Source organism: Lissotriton vulgaris, chromosome 7 (assembly GCF_964263255.1).
Source record: "Lissotriton vulgaris chromosome 7, aLisVul1.2, whole genome shotgun sequence".
NCBI classification, from domain to species: Eukaryota; Metazoa; Chordata; class Amphibia; order Caudata; family Salamandridae; genus Lissotriton; species Lissotriton vulgaris.
This window is the reverse complement of record NC_141695.1, coordinates 125,358,965-125,378,069: the sequence shown is the minus strand read 5'-3', so window position 1 is coordinate 125,378,069 and position 19,105 is coordinate 125,358,965. Positions and strand designations below refer to the sequence as shown.

General features: G+C 46.1%; 1 protein-coding gene across 1 annotated transcript in view; it reads right to left on the bottom strand.

Annotated features, from left to right (window-relative positions):
* Positions 1–6,554: 6,554 nt before the first annotated feature.
* The window catches only part of LOC147700980 (phospholipase A2 inhibitor and Ly6/PLAUR domain-containing protein-like), a 176,040-nt gene continuing 163,489 nt past the window's right edge, over positions 6,555–19,105 (bottom strand). The window contains exons 4-5 of the mRNA XM_086928558.1: positions 7,498–7,647; positions 6,555–6,841 (exon numbers count right to left, since the gene is read on the bottom strand). Coding sequence (XP_086784684.1) covers positions 6,714–6,841; positions 7,498–7,647 — 278 coding nt within the window. The 3' untranslated portion in view covers positions 6,555–6,713. The remainder of the gene's footprint in view (positions 6,842–7,497; positions 7,648–19,105) is intronic.

The window sequence follows — 19,105 nt, the reverse complement described above, 5'->3', positions numbered from 1 at the left end:
ATGTACATGAATTGTGAACTAATGGTCATGCTATTAACTCATCTTTCAGGGACTGATGACTCGGCCGGTGTCTGTGTAAGGGGTCTCCCTTCAAGGTGTATTGTGGGCCTGATGAGGTGGTATGCAGAAAGAGGTACACCTCCAAGGCTGTATGCCTCACGTCTGGTTAGATTGGCTAGAGTGTCTCATGTCCCACTTGCCACTGCAGTGATCAAGCTTATGGCAGTTAAAGCTTGTTACAGACCCCATTATAGATCCTTGCTTCTCCTCATCATATCATCATGAACCTGCGTTGGTGTCAATGTAATTGTTTGCATTGGTTAGATGATGCCCTGAACTAGATCATGGACTTTCTACATCATTATTGAACACCATGACTCGACATACATATGTTGCACCAAAATGTATTCTTTGCTGATCCTTCTGTAAATTAAAGATGAATTGTTGAAGCTGTGTTGCATTTTGTGTTAGCTTTCAATTCTTGATTATCCTACTCAAAGGCTAAAAAGCCTATGGATCTTTATTGGTTACCTCTTACTACATACCTTGATCACTTATCTCAAAGGAAACCTTTACATGTTAATGCCGAAAACTACAAACCTCCTTGAAGGACTTTACTCTCTCCTCCTTGTTTATTCATTTACTGTTGTTTATAATTCTCTTTATTATAACGTTTTCTTTTATGTGATGCAAACTATGTATTTTTTTAATTTCTTCACTATTTCTTTGTCATTAACATGATTTGATTAAACTCCTCTTATTTCCTCCCCTTCCCTCCCCTTCTTTCCCATCCTTTTCAAATCCCATCAAATGCTTTATTTCTTGCTTTGACGTTGGTAATGTTATGTATTTAGAACTGTTTGATATGTATTGATTTTTATTTTACTGATGTCACATTCTTGTTTTGACATTGTTTTTCAATAAAGCTTTCAAACATGAAAAAGGCTAAAAAGCCTTATTTAATCAGAAACTCAATTCTATTTTGTGTTTTCTTTCATAGCTATTGTAAGACTTTTAGATTGAACAAATGAAAACTCCTTTACATTGTGCATGTGCCAATTAAACCTAGCTTACTGCATAGCTCACTGTGTTCAACAGCCCCTGCTGGCCCTCTCTGCCAGAGGTGAGTCTGAATCCCGGGAGGGCTTACTCAGTCTTCTATTCACCTAAGATGGGTAAACTGAGTACCATAAGATGGATAATATTTTGTTTTTAGAAATATGCGTATGAAGTGGAATAGGACAAATATTTACATGTATTATTATTATTATTATTATTATTATTATTATTTATTGTCTGTGCATTAATTTAATTATTTTGATGTTTGCTAAGAAGACATGTAGTTGATTTTATATTTTAAAAGAATCCACTCTCTAATTTTTTATTGATTACTTCACTGGAGCATGTCCTGAATAGGTGATTGGTCTGTTATGGGAAACATAGTTTACAACGCAACTTTTACTACACAGTGCCTTTACGACGCAACTATTACAACGCAAACCATTACAACGCATTGCGCTGGGGGGCGCTCTAGGATAGGGAATATATTTAATTTACTATCCAACACCTTCCCTAGTGTCCACGGGGACTGTAGTTGGAATAGTAAATTAAACTATTCTCTATCCAGCACCCCAAAGCGCTATGCGTTGTAAAGGTTTGCGTTGTAATACTTATGTTGTAAAAGCATGCGTGGTAAAAGCATGCGTTGTAATGTCATACATCCGTTTGTTATGCATTGGAACACTATGCTACCACTAAAACATATTTTGATTTGGTTTTTATTGTGTACACACCAACTGTCTTCAATGCTGGTCTGGCATCCTTATAGGCACTATGGGGTAGATGTATCAACATATCCTTTTGCGATTTCTAAATAGCGATTTTTAAGGAATCACTATTTAAAATTGCAAAATGGGATGTATGTAGAAAATCGCAATTTTTTAGCGATTTCTTAATCTTCCTTATTTGCCAATTCGCAATTTGAGAATTCGCAATTAAGGATAATTTCCCATTCATTCCTATGGGCCAGGAGGCCCATAGGAATGATTGTGAAATAATTCTCAATTTGCGATTCGCAATTTGCTAATCGCAAATTGAGAATAATTATAAGGGTGCAGGGGTGTCTCAAGGACACCCTGCTGCACCCCTGAAATTTACTTGTTTGTGCATATGGCGCACATACATGCCCTATGGGCATGTAGGTGCTTCACATGCCACCATCCCAAATGCCAAATTGAGCATTTTTAAAAGAATTTGCAAATAACCACCAACTACAAGTTGGTGGTAATTTGCGATTTCTTAACCTAAATTCCCAATTCCAAAATGCTACATACATAGCATTTAAGGAATCGCAAAATTGCGATTCCTTAAATGCTTAAGCAAAATAAGGAATCATAAATTTTTGCAATTCCTCATTTTGTGAATTTTTGTTACATACCAAAACATACAAAAAGAATGTTTGCGATTCGCAAATGCAGGAATTCTGCGAATTCCGGCCTTTGCGAATCGCAAACGGCTTGATACATCTAGCCCTTAATCACATGATATAAGCCTAATGGGCCACAGATCAATCCCTGCCACTCCTGAGGAGGTAAACACACAATCATCTCACAACAAAACAAGTGGTGAAAAACGTGTTGTGTATCCACTTGCTTTTAGCGGAAAACAGGCCAGCTGTCCTGATCAGAAATGTTCTGGGAAACAAAAGGTGATACATTCAGAGAATAACTCTCTGCAACAAATATTTCACTTTCTAAACAGGATTTCTCTTAGAGCATCATAACCTTCATAGTTCTCCTTGCAGTACTCAAATTCATAACATTTACACATGGAGATTTTTCAAGAGGTAAACATTTGTACGTACAGAAACTCTGCTGTTGTGTTCTGTAAGCTTATTTTTATTTTTTTCAGCTGTTTTCAGATTGATTTTAAATTTCTCTGGATTCATCTGGCGAAGAGGCAGGCGCAGAGTCAGGACGATTGGTTGGCACTGTCTTTTCTCCAAAATGGATCTGTTTGTGCATCTCCTACTTTGATTAAATATGTATCTGTTTCCTCCCTTTTGCGTGGACTCCCTTCAACATATGCATTAGCACATTTCATTTATTGTAGGGTTTTACATAGGAACTCAAACACTAGTGCACACCAACATTCATATAATATTTAATCAATGATTCTTCTTTTATCTCACAAACTCCCTACCTATAATGGGCGCACACCAGCATTTAATTTTTAATAAGGATTATTCCATTTTCCCCTGAACCTCCTGCTTTACAGAGGTGTCTCAAAGGCCTTAGGAGGCACATAAAGTACATTGGAAATCTGTATGTTGTTATTGCTTTATTATGTATGGTTTGAATTGTTTTTAATAAGTAAAAAGATCCTAGCATGAAAACATATTAATTCATTTGGTTACGCAGAAGAAAAAACAAAAACAAATTAAAAACCTAAGGTGGTGAAAATACATTGAGAAAACCATCACAAAATTCAAATGTCGGAAGCTGAATAAAGATAGACTATATCCTTCCCTATTGATTTCCTGTTGTATTGTATTGTATATTGGATTTATATAGCGCTTATCACCCAGGGGTCTCTAAGCGCTTGCCTTGGGAACCCATCCTGGCTTTTCCCTGTGAAATAGCCCCTACAGGGCATCCCCAAGGTGAAAGCCAGGCATCCCGCCGCAGAGGCCGTTGTGGAGATTAAGCAAGCTTAATGCCCAGAGTTGCAGAGTGTGAACCCATGATTAGGTCAGGCATCGAAGCGAGAATTATCGAGTCCGTGGACATTTGAGCTCAAGACCCTGCCGCGTCGGGAATTGAACCCTGGTCCCGGGTCTGACCTCTGCTTCAGGGTCTGCCTGCTCTAACCAGTGAGCCACACTTCTCCACCAACTGGCAATGAATCAACTGGCAATTCATTATATTATGGGAAGCGCAGGTGAAAGGACATAGGAACCTGCAATACCTGGTTACCGCTGCTACTCAGTTAGATCGGACAATTGTTTCCAAATCTCTGAAATTTTTTGTAGAGCCTACTCTAGTTGCATATAGTCTCTGAAAAAGCTTTACCCATTGTAACTTACTTAACTATGAGACAAACAAGAGTACAGCTCTGGATTTTCAATTTTGTAATATCATTCATCTGAAGGCCAACAAGGCAATAAATATAATATGTTACTCCTGCAAGTATTTATCTCAGCTTTGAGATATTAGTCAGAATAGAGCCCCAACTGAATCCGGGCATAGATGAACTTGGAGCTGGGAAAACACTGTTGTTAATATTTTTGGATAACTTCACTAAATTTGGTACAGCTCCTGGATCCTTTTCTAATTCCACAACAGGAAGAGACCTCATTGGACGCAGGGAGTCCGTTTCTCATTGCTAAAGTCTATAACGTATAGCCTGCGCAATAAGTATCTAACACTCTAAGACCAGATTCTTGGATCTAGAAGAGCAAACCGATGGGGAGGTCCTAGGCTCAGTCGTTATCCAGTTGTGACTCACAAGCACACCAAATTAAAGATTCCTTTGTGATTTTTTAATTAGTCCTTTTATTATACTATACGGTGGCTCCAACGAAGGTCTTCAAAAGTTTGAGTATTTCACTCACTGGTATTAACCTTGGGTGATACCTCTATGAAATTCTATCTCCATTTCATCGTGCCTACATTGATGTAAAGTTAAACTGACAGTAAGCGTAACCCAATAGTGAAGTGAGAAAACTGTCCTGAAGGTGAACATCTTTGTAAATCCTTGAAACGCAGCGTCAACTTTGTTTTCTGAAGTGTAATCATGAAATGTTGATTTTCTTTTTTTAATAATGTAATCATGGAATGTTTTTGTGTATGAACCAGTTTTTAAATTTTGTGGAATAAATTGAAAATGTGTATTTTACATCTTGTAATTGTTCGGGTTTTTATCATTTAGTGTTTGATGGCGATTTGATTCTCTTGCTATATATTATCAGACAATGTTAATGTAATCTCTAGTGTAACAAGTTACTCTGCCTAGAACACACACACACTCGTGCATACAAATTGGGACGCTTTAGTTTTGCCAAAATGTACCTACCCTATCCCAATTTACGAATAGTAGGGTGCCTCCCCCACACCTTGCTCACAAGCAAGAACCCTCAGAAAAGTCACAGATAACAAACTAAACATAGTCTCCCAAGTCAATGTAGTGGTCTCGTCCCACTTAAATATTCTAAGGATGCTGAAGAAAATCTACAAGTGGCTACCAGACAACACCAGTAAAATGATTACCCAAGCCTTCATCACTAGCAGACTGGAGAATGGAACACCCTGTTCACTCGGATAACTATCCAGGTCACTAGAAGACCGCAAACTGTCCAAGCAGGGGCAGCAGCTAGACTTGTCCTCAAACTCCCAAACTAAGCCTACACCACAACATATACAACTCCTGTGGGTCCCAATCCACCAGTGCACACCCTTTAATCTCCTCACCCACATCTATAAAGCTCTCAGTAACACAGACAATGCGCACCTGAATAGACGCATTCATTAAAAGCACACATCCAACACATACACAAAAGCAGTGCCTTCTAGTACCTGGCTCCTAAAGCCTGGAACAACCTCCCACAATACATAGGAGCCTCCTCCTCTCTTCTTGACTTTCACATGAAGCTGAAGACCTGGCCTTTCAAGTAGACCCTTCTGGGCTGGCCTTATACACTTGCAACAGAGCACCTGGATACTCAGGGGTGATAAGTATTCTATAAACTACAAAGCCATAGCAGAACACAGCATCCATGCAGATCACCCCAGGACATGCAGATCCACTGAGATCCATAGGAACATGAAGATCCCCTCATATCACTCTACATGTGTAAGTCACTTAAGATCTCCTCAGTACATCACAATGCCCTCATATCCCTGTGCACGTATAGATCCCATCAGTCCCTTTGTCTGTAGGTCCTTCTGTTCATGTAGATCAGCCAGTATCCAAACAGTATATGTAGATCCACTAGGAACCCTTTGCCAGATCTCTCACAATTTGTCTGCACATATGGATTACTTAATATCTTTGTGTAATATGTGAATTCCCTGTCACCATATAGTTCTAGTGGAGAAGTGTGGCTCACAGGTTAGGGCGGCAGACTCTGAAGCAGAGATCAGGCCCGGGATCAGGGTTCAAGTCCCGACGCTGCAGGGTCGTGGGCTCAATGTCCGCGGACTCGATAATTCTCGCCTCGGTGCCTACTCTAATCATAGGTCCCACGCTGCAATTCTGGGCAATAGCTTGCTTAATCTCCACAACGGCCCCTACAACACTGGGATGCCTGGCTACACCTTGGGGGTGCCCAGGAGGGACATCTCACAGGGAGAGCCAGTAAGGGTTCCACAGCGTTATACAGCGCCGGGACGCCCCGTTGGGGCAGCTGTGCGCTTTACAAAATACACTACATTTACACTTTCTAAGATTAATGAATTGAATGTTCAGTGCACATCTGTGAGGTAAATAACTGTCTCAAAATATTGGGTTGCAGCATTGGTTCAGTACATACCACACAACCACGTGCAATGCCTCTGTGATACTTGAATGCCTTTATTATGAGATGCAAAAAGTACAGAGCTGATAGAACCACCATCTTCAATAGCAAGACATATTCTAGCCTAATGGAGACTATTTTGGGTAAGCTTCAATCAGTAACCCCACAAGGATGGACTTCAATGGTCTGGCGGTCATCACTATGTCGCATAGTCCTTGGTGCAGTGAATGCTTAGAACTTCTGGGAGCAGACCTCCTGGAAGCTCCCTCATTTGGTCGCAACCCTCAGAATTGATGCAGCCATAGGAGACCTTTTTTACAGGCTGATCTGTGGAAAGAGAGAAAACAGAAGTGAAAGAGGTGGCACAGTGTTGAATCAAGTACACTCACGTGCTTGAGGTACATTTCAATAAGAGATATAGCGCCTTGAGAGCCAGTGGAAGAAAATGAATTGTGAGAGCATGATAATGCAAAATGCCTCTCATTTGTTAGGGGCATGCCTTCAATGATCAAAAAGAGGTACTCTGAAAGAAGCTGATATAATATTGCCACTTCAAAGATTCAACATTATTTTGGTAAAACACTATTGTATTATTGTAGAGAAGCACCTGTCAGTCACAAAATCAGGTATATGAATAGTAAGTACCCTGATGACATGGGTACAACACCCGTACCCAGGTTTACCCATTAACTGCCCATCCCAATTTTGTTGACCTTAATTCTAGTCTCCTTGGGGGACAGTACCTACCCCGAATGGCTTCTGTTCCACTCTAGACATGGTAAGTCGAGAAGGTTCTGGAGACCCTTGTTAGCCTGCCATTACTGCTGAGAGTTTGGGGAAGGCCCTATCTCCTAGATTACACCGAAAACACAGGAATACATGTTTATTAGAGAATTGGGCAAAGAGGGGAGACTGTCGTGTAAGATATACTGCGAGAACAGAACCCAGTGTGTGCGTGTGAACTTCACTTGTGCTCTACTTACTTCCGGTGAGGTCCAGTTGTCCTTTGAAGGAAAAGCAGTGGGTCTCTGAGTCAGTGCACTGCAGCGTCTTCCAGTCATCGCACTCATAGCTGCCCAGGTGGACGCAGGACCAGCAGGACACACCGTTAGGTTTGTCCTCTCTGGGTGGAACTGCAGAGTCAAAAAGAAAATATATGAGCTCAGACGTCGAGTGAAACCATTGGCATTCCCGTGGTAGGAGAATATGGGGCAGCTTTGAAAAGACTGGTGACCCTAGAAAGCTGGGGGCATTAGGGCAGAGTGCATCACTTTTCAAGCAGAAATGCCTGGAAGTCATTTATAGGTCACCAGGGGTCACGCCTGTGACCCTGGTGTGACCGTTGGGGCAGAGTGTATCACTTTTAAAGCAGATACGAATTGAGGTAATTTGTAGGTCACCATGGGTCACACCTGTGACCCTGGTGTGACCCTTGGGGCAGAGTGCATCACTTTTCTAGCAGATACGCATGGAGGTCATTTGTAGGTCACCATGGGTCACACCTGTGACCCTGGTGTGAGCCTTGGGGCAGAGTGCATCACTTTTCTAGCAGATACGCATGGAGGTCATTTGTAGGTCACCCGGGGTCACACCTGTGACCCCTGGCGAGTCCATTGGGACAGAGTGCATCACGTTTCAAGCAGATACGCATGGAGGTCATTTGTAGGTCACCATGGGTCACACCTGTGACCCTGATGTGACCCTTGGGGCAGAGTGCATCACTTTTCAAGCAGATACGCATGGAGGTCATATTCAGGTCATCAGGGGTCACACCTGTGACCCCTGGCGAGTCCATTGGGACAGAGTGCATCACTTTTCAAGCAGATACGCATGGAGGTCATTTGTAGGTCACCAGGTGTCATGCCTGTGACCCCTGTGGACACATAGCACTTCTTGCGACCCCGGGCTTCAGTGGCTGTGAAGGCAATGAGCACTGTTTACATTTGCCAGCTCTCAGTGCATGCTGGGATATTAAACTGATAGTTCATTTAAGCAAATAGATTCAGCAGGGCAGTGCACTCTCTCGATTAAATACATAATACCATACAAGTCTCTGATTAGTCATTACTGTAAATGCATGTGTTTGACTAAAAAAGTCACCCCAATGCTTTGCATGAGTTATAACTAAGAGTGGACACTAGAGGGCCCATTACATCTTGACAATTGTGGGATCAATTATTTGGGACCTCAGTCTTTCTTCTTCCAGCAGACACATCATTTTTCATACAGAAATGTGAAATGTTACTAACATGTGAGCACCCTACTTAAAATATAGGTGATATATAAAATATATATTTTCTGTGCTTGAGGCTGTTGTGTTATTTTGTACGTTTACACATAATTTGGTCTTAATGCTAGCAGCGTCATTTATTGTGAGTTCTTCAAGCTCAAGGTCCTCTGACATACATCAAGGGTAAAAACCCAAATAAATCCAGAAATAAATAATGCACATAAAAATAATACATTAGTGTGCATGATCATAAAAGGTAAAAAACAATTACATATCGTATTTCTAAAAATTCATTGAGTTGCCCAACTGAGCGGCACATTTCAAATAGCAACCAATTGAGGAACACAATATCAGAGTGGAAAACATGCTGAAAAAGTAAAGTGCAGGACAGTGCTGGTACAAACCGTTCAGTTTAAACATTGATATTCAAAATGTACACCTAGGAGACACATATAATTTACAACAAAAGACAAAGAGGGAGATTTACAAACATTTTACGCCGGGTTAGTATCACAAATGTGACCATAACCAGTGCAAAATGTTTGTTTTGCTACAAACATTGTAGAGCAAAACTTGTTTTGTTCTGGAAAGCACCCTTAAAGTAGTGCAAAGCAGCGCAAAGCATTGCTTTGCATTCCTTAGCACCAAGGGGGCGTTACATGGGTGGAACATACACCCACCCTGCCTTTTGATGCAAAATCATATTTACAAAGATTTGTAGACATAGTTTTGGGCCAAAAGTTAACGTCCCATCAAAAGAGGCGCTAACAGGAGAATTGCTTTTTTTAATACATGCTTTTCCTACTTTGCATGTGTGCCGCACTGTGTACAAAGTGGGAAAAGCATTCCATCATGTCTAGGCACCGTATTTTGTAGAAGGATACCCTCCTGTCCAAAACTTATGCCAGACTCATGCACACACCCTAGTGCTATGGTGCTAAGGTGTGTGCATGGCACATGGCTACAGCAATCAGCACAAAAGGAAAGTGGAGGAGAGAGCCATATTTCTGAGGAAATGGCGCTCTCCTGCTCCCTCCTTGTCACGCAACACCGAGCAGCCTTGCGGGGGCTGCGCTGTATGCCATATTTGCACATTTCCCCCTAAATATGTCAAAGTCTGAGTGGGAACCTCATCACAGGGACAGCTTTATGATACAGCCTGGTTAAAAATTGGCTAGCAATAACATTTCCCATGCACTTTTTACAAAATCTAAGTAGAGCCCCATGACCTCACAAGTGTGGATCATGACATGGTCCCTAACAGTGAGTTTTTTAAATTCTTCCTCGTTGTGCTTTGCCCTACGAAAAAGAAAAAACAACTTTTTCACCCATACGTCATCTGCCTCAACTATCAGGTGTGGGGAAGTAAATGGGTCTTTATAATGTTTCCATACTATTCTTAGTGAAATTAGCCATTTAATTTTATGTCTACGCTTGTGTGCTAAGCAGTCGCTAATAACCACGTGGCTGAAATTGGCCAATTCATTTTCCAAATTAGAAATCCAAAGAAGGATGGGTGATAGAGTCCTCCTTATATCAAGGGGCCCAACTCCCCATGTATGCTGATGTGCAAACTACATGGTGGAAGTCCTCACAGCCGCCTACAGAAGCAATATTCTCCTGTTGCATTTTTGCACATTTCGATAACTCGATATAGCTGCCCATAAGATAAAACTGGAACATGCATGTGTTTGTATATTTCGAGGATAGACAATGCAGATTTATTTCCCAGCATTCTTGCTAGGACAAAAACCACATCCACAGAGACACCTGTGTGTCACGAAAGATAGCCAGAAGCTCTGTGCATCAATGGGCACCCCAAGATATGAGAAATCATACACTCTTCTAATCGATTTTTTTTTAATAGTGGATTGCTTAGCCATGTGTCAATGGTTACCACAGTAAACTATATAAAAAGTGGCACGATTATGCATAGACATGGGTCCCGTGTACACTGTGACACTGGAACCAAGCTGTAACCAGCTGATGAGCACATAACTAGGGCGAGACCTGTCCTGGGCTGATTGTGTTCTGGTTCAAGGTTGACCTGGCTGGCAGTTCAGGCGAGATAGTTCCGATTGGAACAGGGTCAAGACTGATTTCCATGTAGATGGGCCAAACTGATGAGATATGGTGTGAAAAATAGTGCTGCATTGCGATGTGGCCCGAGTAATTACCAGTGGCTGAGATTAATTCTACTATTCCATCCATCTCTTTTGCATATTTTATTGTATCACTCTAGGTGGGAGTGGTATGCCAAGACGTGGTGGCTGTAAACACTGTGTCACTGGAACCAAGCTGAACCCAGCAGATGATCCCATTGGTAAGGCGAAACCGGTCCTGGTTTGCTTTTGTTACGTTTCAGGGAGGATCTGGCTTGGCAGTCCGGGCTGTACTGCTCCGATTGGATCAAGGTCACAACTGATTTGCATATAGCTGGGTCCAAACTGAGGTGACATGTAGTGCAAAATAATGACGGATTTGTATGCCACCCCGCTCCAGCACCACCAAACACATAGTCAGGCCCTACGAAGGGAAACCATTGCAAACACTTTGTTAGATATGGCTTATTAGTGCCGCTGTCTCCTCAATTTATAGCAAGCAATTCTCTAAAACATAAATGGAGTGGCCTTTGGCACTGCCCAGAGAATTATTTCTCACCTCAAACTATCGGCTGCTTCATGTACACTTCCTCCTTTTATGAAGTGCCTGCACTGCAATGCAAGAGGCACTGTTTACATTTCAAAAGTGGCAAGTTATGGGGATCCGCTGCACTCCTGGGGTAAACTGCAGTATTCGGTAGGATGTACCAAGAAAGTTAAGTCATTTAGGGTGATCAGGATGCTGTCCTTACTGTCCGAGAAGGGCAGGAAGTGAAAAGTGCGTGCAAAACCTTGTGAACACAAGGTGGTTAACCTGAGCACTCCTGTATGCTGGATGAGCAAAATGGTACTCAACGAGTGTGATGATCCAAAGTTTTATTCACTTTTTCACATTCAATTAATAGAATAAGTATTCACAAATTGTAATCCAAATGATCAAGATGCTCTTCATGTAGAAGTAACTGAAGCAAATGTTTTGTCACATCATAGTGTCCAAAATTTCAATAAAGTGGCATCATTTGCATAAATACAATCCCCAATGCATTTTGAGCCGGTGGCTCTTCGTCAGGGGGTAAATGCTTTAAACAAGTAAATGGACACCCTTTTGCGTACCTTGCTGCCTGAGGAGGAGCTCGTTGCACCAGCTGCCCAGCGGACCTGCTTTCACGCCCACGACTCGCCGGACCCGCTCCGCGGGTCCCGCAGCGCGTCGTTGTCTGCCTGTGGACTGCCCAGAGGAGCCAGGGAGGAACGCGGGGGCAGGTAAGAGAACCAGCGGGGCTGCGAGCTAAGCAGGGGACTCCAGCGACCAGGAGCCCCTGCGCGCCCAACTAGCAACACCTGGGCTGCTCTCCCCGCTGGCCACGCCCCCCGCCAACGGACCTAAAAGCTGCTGCTGTCCCTGTGTTTGTGGGACACCCTTTTGCGTACCTTGCTGCCTGAGGAGGAGCTCGTTGCACCAGCTGCCCAGCGGACCTGCTTTCACGCCCACGACTCGCCGGACCCGCTCCGCGGGTCCCGCAGCGCGTCGTTGTCTGCCTGTGGACTGCCCAGAGGAGCCAGGGAGGAACGCGGGGGCAGGTAAGAGAACCAGCGGGGCTGCGAGCTAAGCAGGGGACTCCAGCGACCAGGAGCCCCTGCGCGCCCAACTAGCAACACCTGGGCTGCTCTCCCCGCTGGCCACGCCCCCCGCCAACGGACCTAAAAGCTGCTGCTGTCCCTGTGTTTGTGGGACACCCTTTTGCGTACCTTGCTGCCTGAGGAGGAGCTCGTTGCACCAGCTGCCCAGCGGACCTGCTTTCACGCCCACGACTCGCCGGACCCGCTCCGCGGGTCCCGCAGCACGTCGTTGTCTGCCTGTGGACTGCCCAGAGGAGCCAGGGAGGAACGCGGGGGCAGGTAAGAGAACCAGCGGGGCTGCGAGCTAAGCAGGGGACTCCAGCGACCAGGAGCCCCTGCGCGCCCAACTAGCAACACCTGGGCTGCTCTCCCCGCTGGCCACGCCCCCCGCCAACGGACCTAAAAGCTGCTGCTGTCCCTGTGTTTGTGGGACACCCTTTTGCGTACCTTGCTGCCTGAGGAGGAGCTTGTTGCACCAGCTGCCCAGCGGACCTGCTTTCACGCCCACGACTCGCCGGACCCGCTCCGCGGGTCCCGCAGCGCGTCGTTGTCTGCCTGTGGACTGCCCAGAGGAGCTAGGGAGGAACGCGGGGGCAGGTAAGAGAACCAGCGGGGCTGCGAGCTAAGCAGGGGACTCCAGCGACCAGGAGCCCCTGCGCGCCCAACTAGCAACACCTGGGCTGCTCTCCCCGCTGGCCACGCCCCCCGCCAACGGACCTAAAAGCTGCTGCTGTCCCTGTGTTTGTGGGACACCCTTTTGCGTACCTTGCTGCCTGAGGAGGAGCTCGTTGCACCAGCTGCCCAGCGGACCTGCTTTCACGCCCACGACTCGCCGGACCCGCTCCGCGGGTCCCGCAGCGCATCGTTGTCTGCCTGTGGACTGCCCAGAGGAGCCAGGGAGGAACGCGGGGGCAGGTAAGAGAACCAGCGGGGCTGCGAGCTAAGCAGGGGACTCCAGCGACCAGGAGCCCCTGCGCGCCCAACTAGCAACACCTGGGCTGCTCTCCCCGCTGGCCACGCCCCCCGCCAATCACATAGCTGCAGCATCTTAAGGCGTGCAGGAACACCGCTTCGCGGGAGCGAGCGGGAGCGACCGGGAGAAGCCCGGGACAAGGGCGGGACCGTCTGTGGCCGTCAGGGGCCGAAGGAGGCCGGGCTGGGCCCACTCTCTTGATCCCACTTTGCATTGCAATCAAGGTTATGCCTTCGCCTCCACCACGGGAAACCCCCTCAAGGGATGGTGCCTCCGGTTCCGGGACACTGGACAATTATTTCAAATCCAACAAAGGCGAAACGGACTCGGAAGGTTCACTTGAGAAACGTAGGGCGGAGCGTAGGCGCTCCATTGAATGTATGAAAACCAGGCCTCTGCTAAATACTATCCCTCACTCCATTACCCAAGAGGTAGGTGCGCCATCTACTAGCCTAGACACCTCAATAATAGAGGACTTCCCTGCTTTACTCAGGGAAGTCTCTTCGACCCAAGGGTTACCATCTGATAAAAGCGTAGAGGCAGCCCCCCCAGAGATCTCCCACATTCCTGTTGACCTGATAACTCAAACCCAACCAGCACTAATGGCCAATAAGAACAAGCCTAAACTAAAAGTTATGGCAGAGATACATAGGCCCCCGCCCAGTAAACGGGCTCGGAAATCAGCGGGGGGACGGGGGAAATCTAAAATATCGCACTTGGATTTTGGTAAGAGTAACACTAATACTATCACATCGAAGAAGATTACGGAGATAGCCCCACCACCTAAGCTCTTAAATCCTAGCACAACTACAACCCCTAAAGAATCAGAGGTTGACACACCGAATCTTAACCACCCATTCTTTACTAAGGGGAGCATCGAATTCTTACTCCGTTCCCTCTTGCAGCCCATCACTGACAGTCTAAAAAAAGTTGAGATTTGGCTCACCTTACTAGAGACTTCTCTCACCACTCTGAATTCTCTAGTAAGCAAACAGACAAAGTTAGGGGAAACCCACTCCCTGGGCAGGGAACCCTCTACAACAGAAACTGCACCTAATATTAGCAAAGCCCCCCCAAAAAGTAAGCCACCGGCTGCCCCCCTGCAACCTCTTATGTCTGTCCAACTCCAAGCACGGCATAACAAGCCAAGCAACAGACCCATTGACTCAGTGGCTTCAGCCCCACATAGCTCACAAACAGAGTCCACCGGAGCAAACCAAGATCAGGTTAATGACCCCCCACTCACGCCAGGTTGCCCAACTCCTAGACCACGGAGGCCAGATCTTCCACCCGAGGCCAATAGACTAATGGTGGTCTTAGCCGGTGCCCCCCATCTAAGATCAGGAGAACATGAGGACTATCAATCCCTCAAGAAAAAGGTTATCAAATGGTTAAACTGGAACCGACCCCTGCCATCTCACTTTAATAATGAAATTATTATGGTGAGGAGGGTTCCATGGCTGGGGAAGACCAGGAAAACCATAGTGGGGGATTGCATTATGGTAACTTTCAAAGACCCAGGCACGGTTCGACACATTTGCGAAGGAATGAACCGATCCCTTGATTCCACGATACAAACCCTCCCAGTATCCTTTTTCTTTCCTCCATTTCCTAGGCCCCAGGTCCAATCATATGATAAATGGACAAGGGTGGATCATAGACGCAACCATAAAGGCTTTGCCCAACGCCCATATTACCAACCACCAGACACACCTTTCTGCGATTTTAATCGCTTTAACTGTCTTAATGGGCTAGACGGGGTCGACTGACTCACCGCCCATAACTCTGCGATAGGGGTATCGGGCTTTTGTGGCCCTTCGGACCCCCAGACAATGTGCCCTGTTGCAATTCCTGGCCCACTGAGCGATCTATCCACCCCTGAACATGGCCAAATTGAATTCTTCAACCCTACGACTAATGGAGTAGTTACTGCAGAGAGAATAACTGGGGTTTCCTTCCCTGAGGGTAAGGGGGAGTCGGGATCCAGGGAGTCACATGCTCTTCTTGCTGTTTCACCAATAGGCCTTGCAACACATGTGGAATATGGTCTTACCCCCTCCATTCCCCTCGCCACGACACCTCCAACCACTGAGCACTTGAGGATAATCTCCTGGAACATCGCGGGACTAACCAATAAACTGGAAGACCCTGCCTGGGGAAACTATATAGAAACTGGTGACATATGTATGTTCCAGGAAACCTGGGCTAGAGAGGACTATGAGTATCCAGGGTATGCATCCTTTTTTATTCCAGCCAGGTGGGAAGGCAAGGGCCGACCATCAGGGGGTCTTGCGACATGGATTGCTGTTCACCTGGGTTGTGTGGCAACACGGCTCCCATGCAGCTCTGACGACATCCTCGTGGTCACACTGACATGGCCAAACAAAGTTAGTCTTCTGCTGGTTAATATCTATTCCAGGCCAATGGGAAAGGCAAAAGAATCACCGGCTTTTAATGAATTGTCTAACTTTTTATCTGAACTGTCGACCGATTCTTACTATGTGGTGGGTGGAGACTTTAACTCCCACTTTGAGCCACTCCCTGGCCTCCGGGAAGGATTCCGATCAGAAGAAGAGGAAAGGTGGGCTGTATCAGGGGCTGATGTGACCCCGCCGAAAGCTTGGACCCCGCTAGCATTACAAATTATGGCTCTCACGCTAAGGTATGGTCTTAGAGCGTGTAATGGGCGAACCATCTCGGACACACCAGGCAAGATCACTTATAATCGCCAAGGAAGGGAGTCACACTTAGATTATATTCTGGTCCAACTACCGAGGTGGCCATTAATACAGGATTTTAGGGTTATCGACAGGGCAGACAGTGACCACAATGCACTTGAGTTAGACCTCGCCCACCCAGCACCCCAGGGTCTAGTGACCCATGAGGTAGGGAATCATCCCCCTCTCCTTATAGACAATACCAGGAGAAGAATTAGGTGGGAGCACATGGTCACAAATAAGGATAAAATCCCTCTGCTCTATGAAGAGATTACCCCCATCCTGGAGACTGTTGGGGCCCTCGATAGTGTGGCAAATCAAACAGACATAAGGTCTAAACTGTCCGACGCCCACAAAGAACTCATAAAAGCGGCGGCATCCCATTTGACATGTAAAAAACAAAAGCCAAGAGTGAGGCCCCTAGGTAAAACACAATGGTACAATACTGCCTGTAGACAAGCTAAAACAGAACTCCTTGGAGTTATTAAAGAGGGCATAGGAGGGGAACGCCTTAAGCAATCCAGACAAGCCTATAAGAAGCTTCTCACACAAGCCAAAATAGAATGGGAGGAAAATCAGTGGGAAGAGCTTACAAAGGCCCTAGCAGTACAAGATCAACGACTGTTTTGGAGAATGGTCAATGGGGGTTCAGGGAATCTTCGCTCGGCAGTGGAGCCTAACATAGCGCCTGGAGTGTGGCAGGCCCACTTCGAGTCGCTATATAGTGCTGAGCCTGGAGAAATTCCTGGGATAATTGAACCAGTGAGACAGGGTTTGCAGGCGGACCAAATAACACTGAGCGAGGTAACAGCTGCCATCTCAGGACTGGCTTCGGGGAAGGCGCCTGGGCTGGACGGCCTGCCGGGAGACCTGTACAAGCAGGAGCCCACCGTCTGGGCGCCCTACCTCGCAGCCCTTTTTAATGGTGTCCTTAGCGGGATGGAAATCCCCAGTACTTGGCTGGGGGCTGAGGTGGTCCCGATTTTCAAAAAAGGATCCCCCCTGCTCCCAGCCAACTACAGACCAATCAGCCTGATAGATGTAGCACAGAAGCTGTTTGGCAGGGTCCTCTTGAACAGGCTCCAGGAATGGATAGAGGAGGTGGGCGCCCTCAGTCCATACCAGGCAGGCTTTAGGAAAGGGGTATCAACCGTGGACCAGGTCTTTAGACTAAATCTGATTCACTGGAGGACAGTAAGGTTTGAAGGCGGTAGTCTGTACACGATCTTCGTGGACCTAAAAGCCGCCTTCGACCTTGTACCCAGGGGTAAACTATGGGTCATCCTAGCAGGGATGGGCGTTCCCCCAGATATCCTATTGATCCTGCAGAGGCTGCATCACAATAATTATGCCCAGGTGAGGTGTGGGAGGTCGGGGGAGCTGACCGATAGATTCCCCGTGGGCAGAGGGGTGAGACAGGGATGTGTGCTGGCGCCGACCCTGTTTTGCCTCTTTGTTAACGGGGTAATCGCCCATCTAAACGCCACCGACTACACAGATGCCCCCAAATTGAATGGCAACAGTGTACCCGCAATAATGTTCGCGGATGATACACTGTTGGTATCCAAAACACCTATGGGCATTCAAAAGATACTAGACGCTTTTGTGTCCTTCTGTCAGGATAGAGGGTTGGAAATCAATGCCTCAAAAACTAAATATATGGTATTGAACCCAAACACTAAACAGCGCCCAAACCCCTTACTGGGAGCAGCACGACTGGAAAGAGTAGACACGTTTGAATATCTTGGCGTGACACTCAATGAAAATATGACCTGGGGGAGCCATCAAAATAGGGCCAACCTTAAGTTAGCACAAACCACCGGGGGTATCTCCCGGATGATGACCGGTTCGACCTACCGCCCTCTGGGGGCCCTAATTCAGATATACAAGGCACAGGCAAGGGGGGCTATTTTGTACGGGGCTGAATTGTGGGGGCACATCCCATGTCGGAGTTTGTCACACACAGAAAATAGGTTTTTAAGGCAAATTACCGCACTTCCCCCCAGCACACCCCTTCTCCCCCTGAGGCTTGACTTAGGGTTACGTCCACTGGCCGACGAGATAAGCCTAAGACCCATTGCCTTCTGGCGCAGGCTATGGAGCAGCAATAATCTCGCCGACTATAGGGCGGAATTGGTCGAATTATTAAAACATCCTAAGGTGCTCAGCATCCCCTGGGTCCAAAATATCCAGTCAGTTTGCATTGATATGGGGCTCCCTGATTTGTGGACTGACCCAGCAGACACAGCACCAAGAATCTCCAGGAAACAATTGGCGAAGCTGTACCACGAGCACAAGAGGGTAAGGGCTATAGCTACTCAGACGGAGGGGTCCCTATCCTCTATATTCCTGCAAACTAAGGATCTTTACGCATTTGAGAAAGCTTTGGACCCTGTCTACCCCATACTTTCTAGAAAGCTATTCCTCCAGTGGAGATACAGTACACTCCCATTACGGTCCTTTTGCAGCACCTGGTCAAAAGTCCCGTCCACCAAGTTCTGCCCTCTTTGTGCGGACAAAGAGGAGAACGATTTACACGTGATCTTCTTCTGCCCAGCATACAAGGCAGCAAGAAAATACTGGCTACTGCCCTTGATCAAGAATCTGGGTGGCAGGGAATACGGACCGATGTATAGGATTCTGAAAAGTGATGCTTCCGGCCCAATTGTCTTTGCACTCTCCAAATTCTTTACGAATGTTTGGCACACGCGTAGTCGTCTTTTAAAAATTGCTGGGTAGATTGTAGAAATGCTTTTTATCTTTTAATAATCATTTGCATTGTCTGGCTCTGATTTTAAATGTATGCATTGATGTTTTTATGACTGTGTCGGAATTTATGTGATTGTATTGTATATGCTTCTTTTATGACCAAACGGTCGAAATAAAGATTTCTAAAGTAAAAAGCTTTAAACAAGTAAATGGAAGGTACATCAGTCAGGGGCCGAGGGT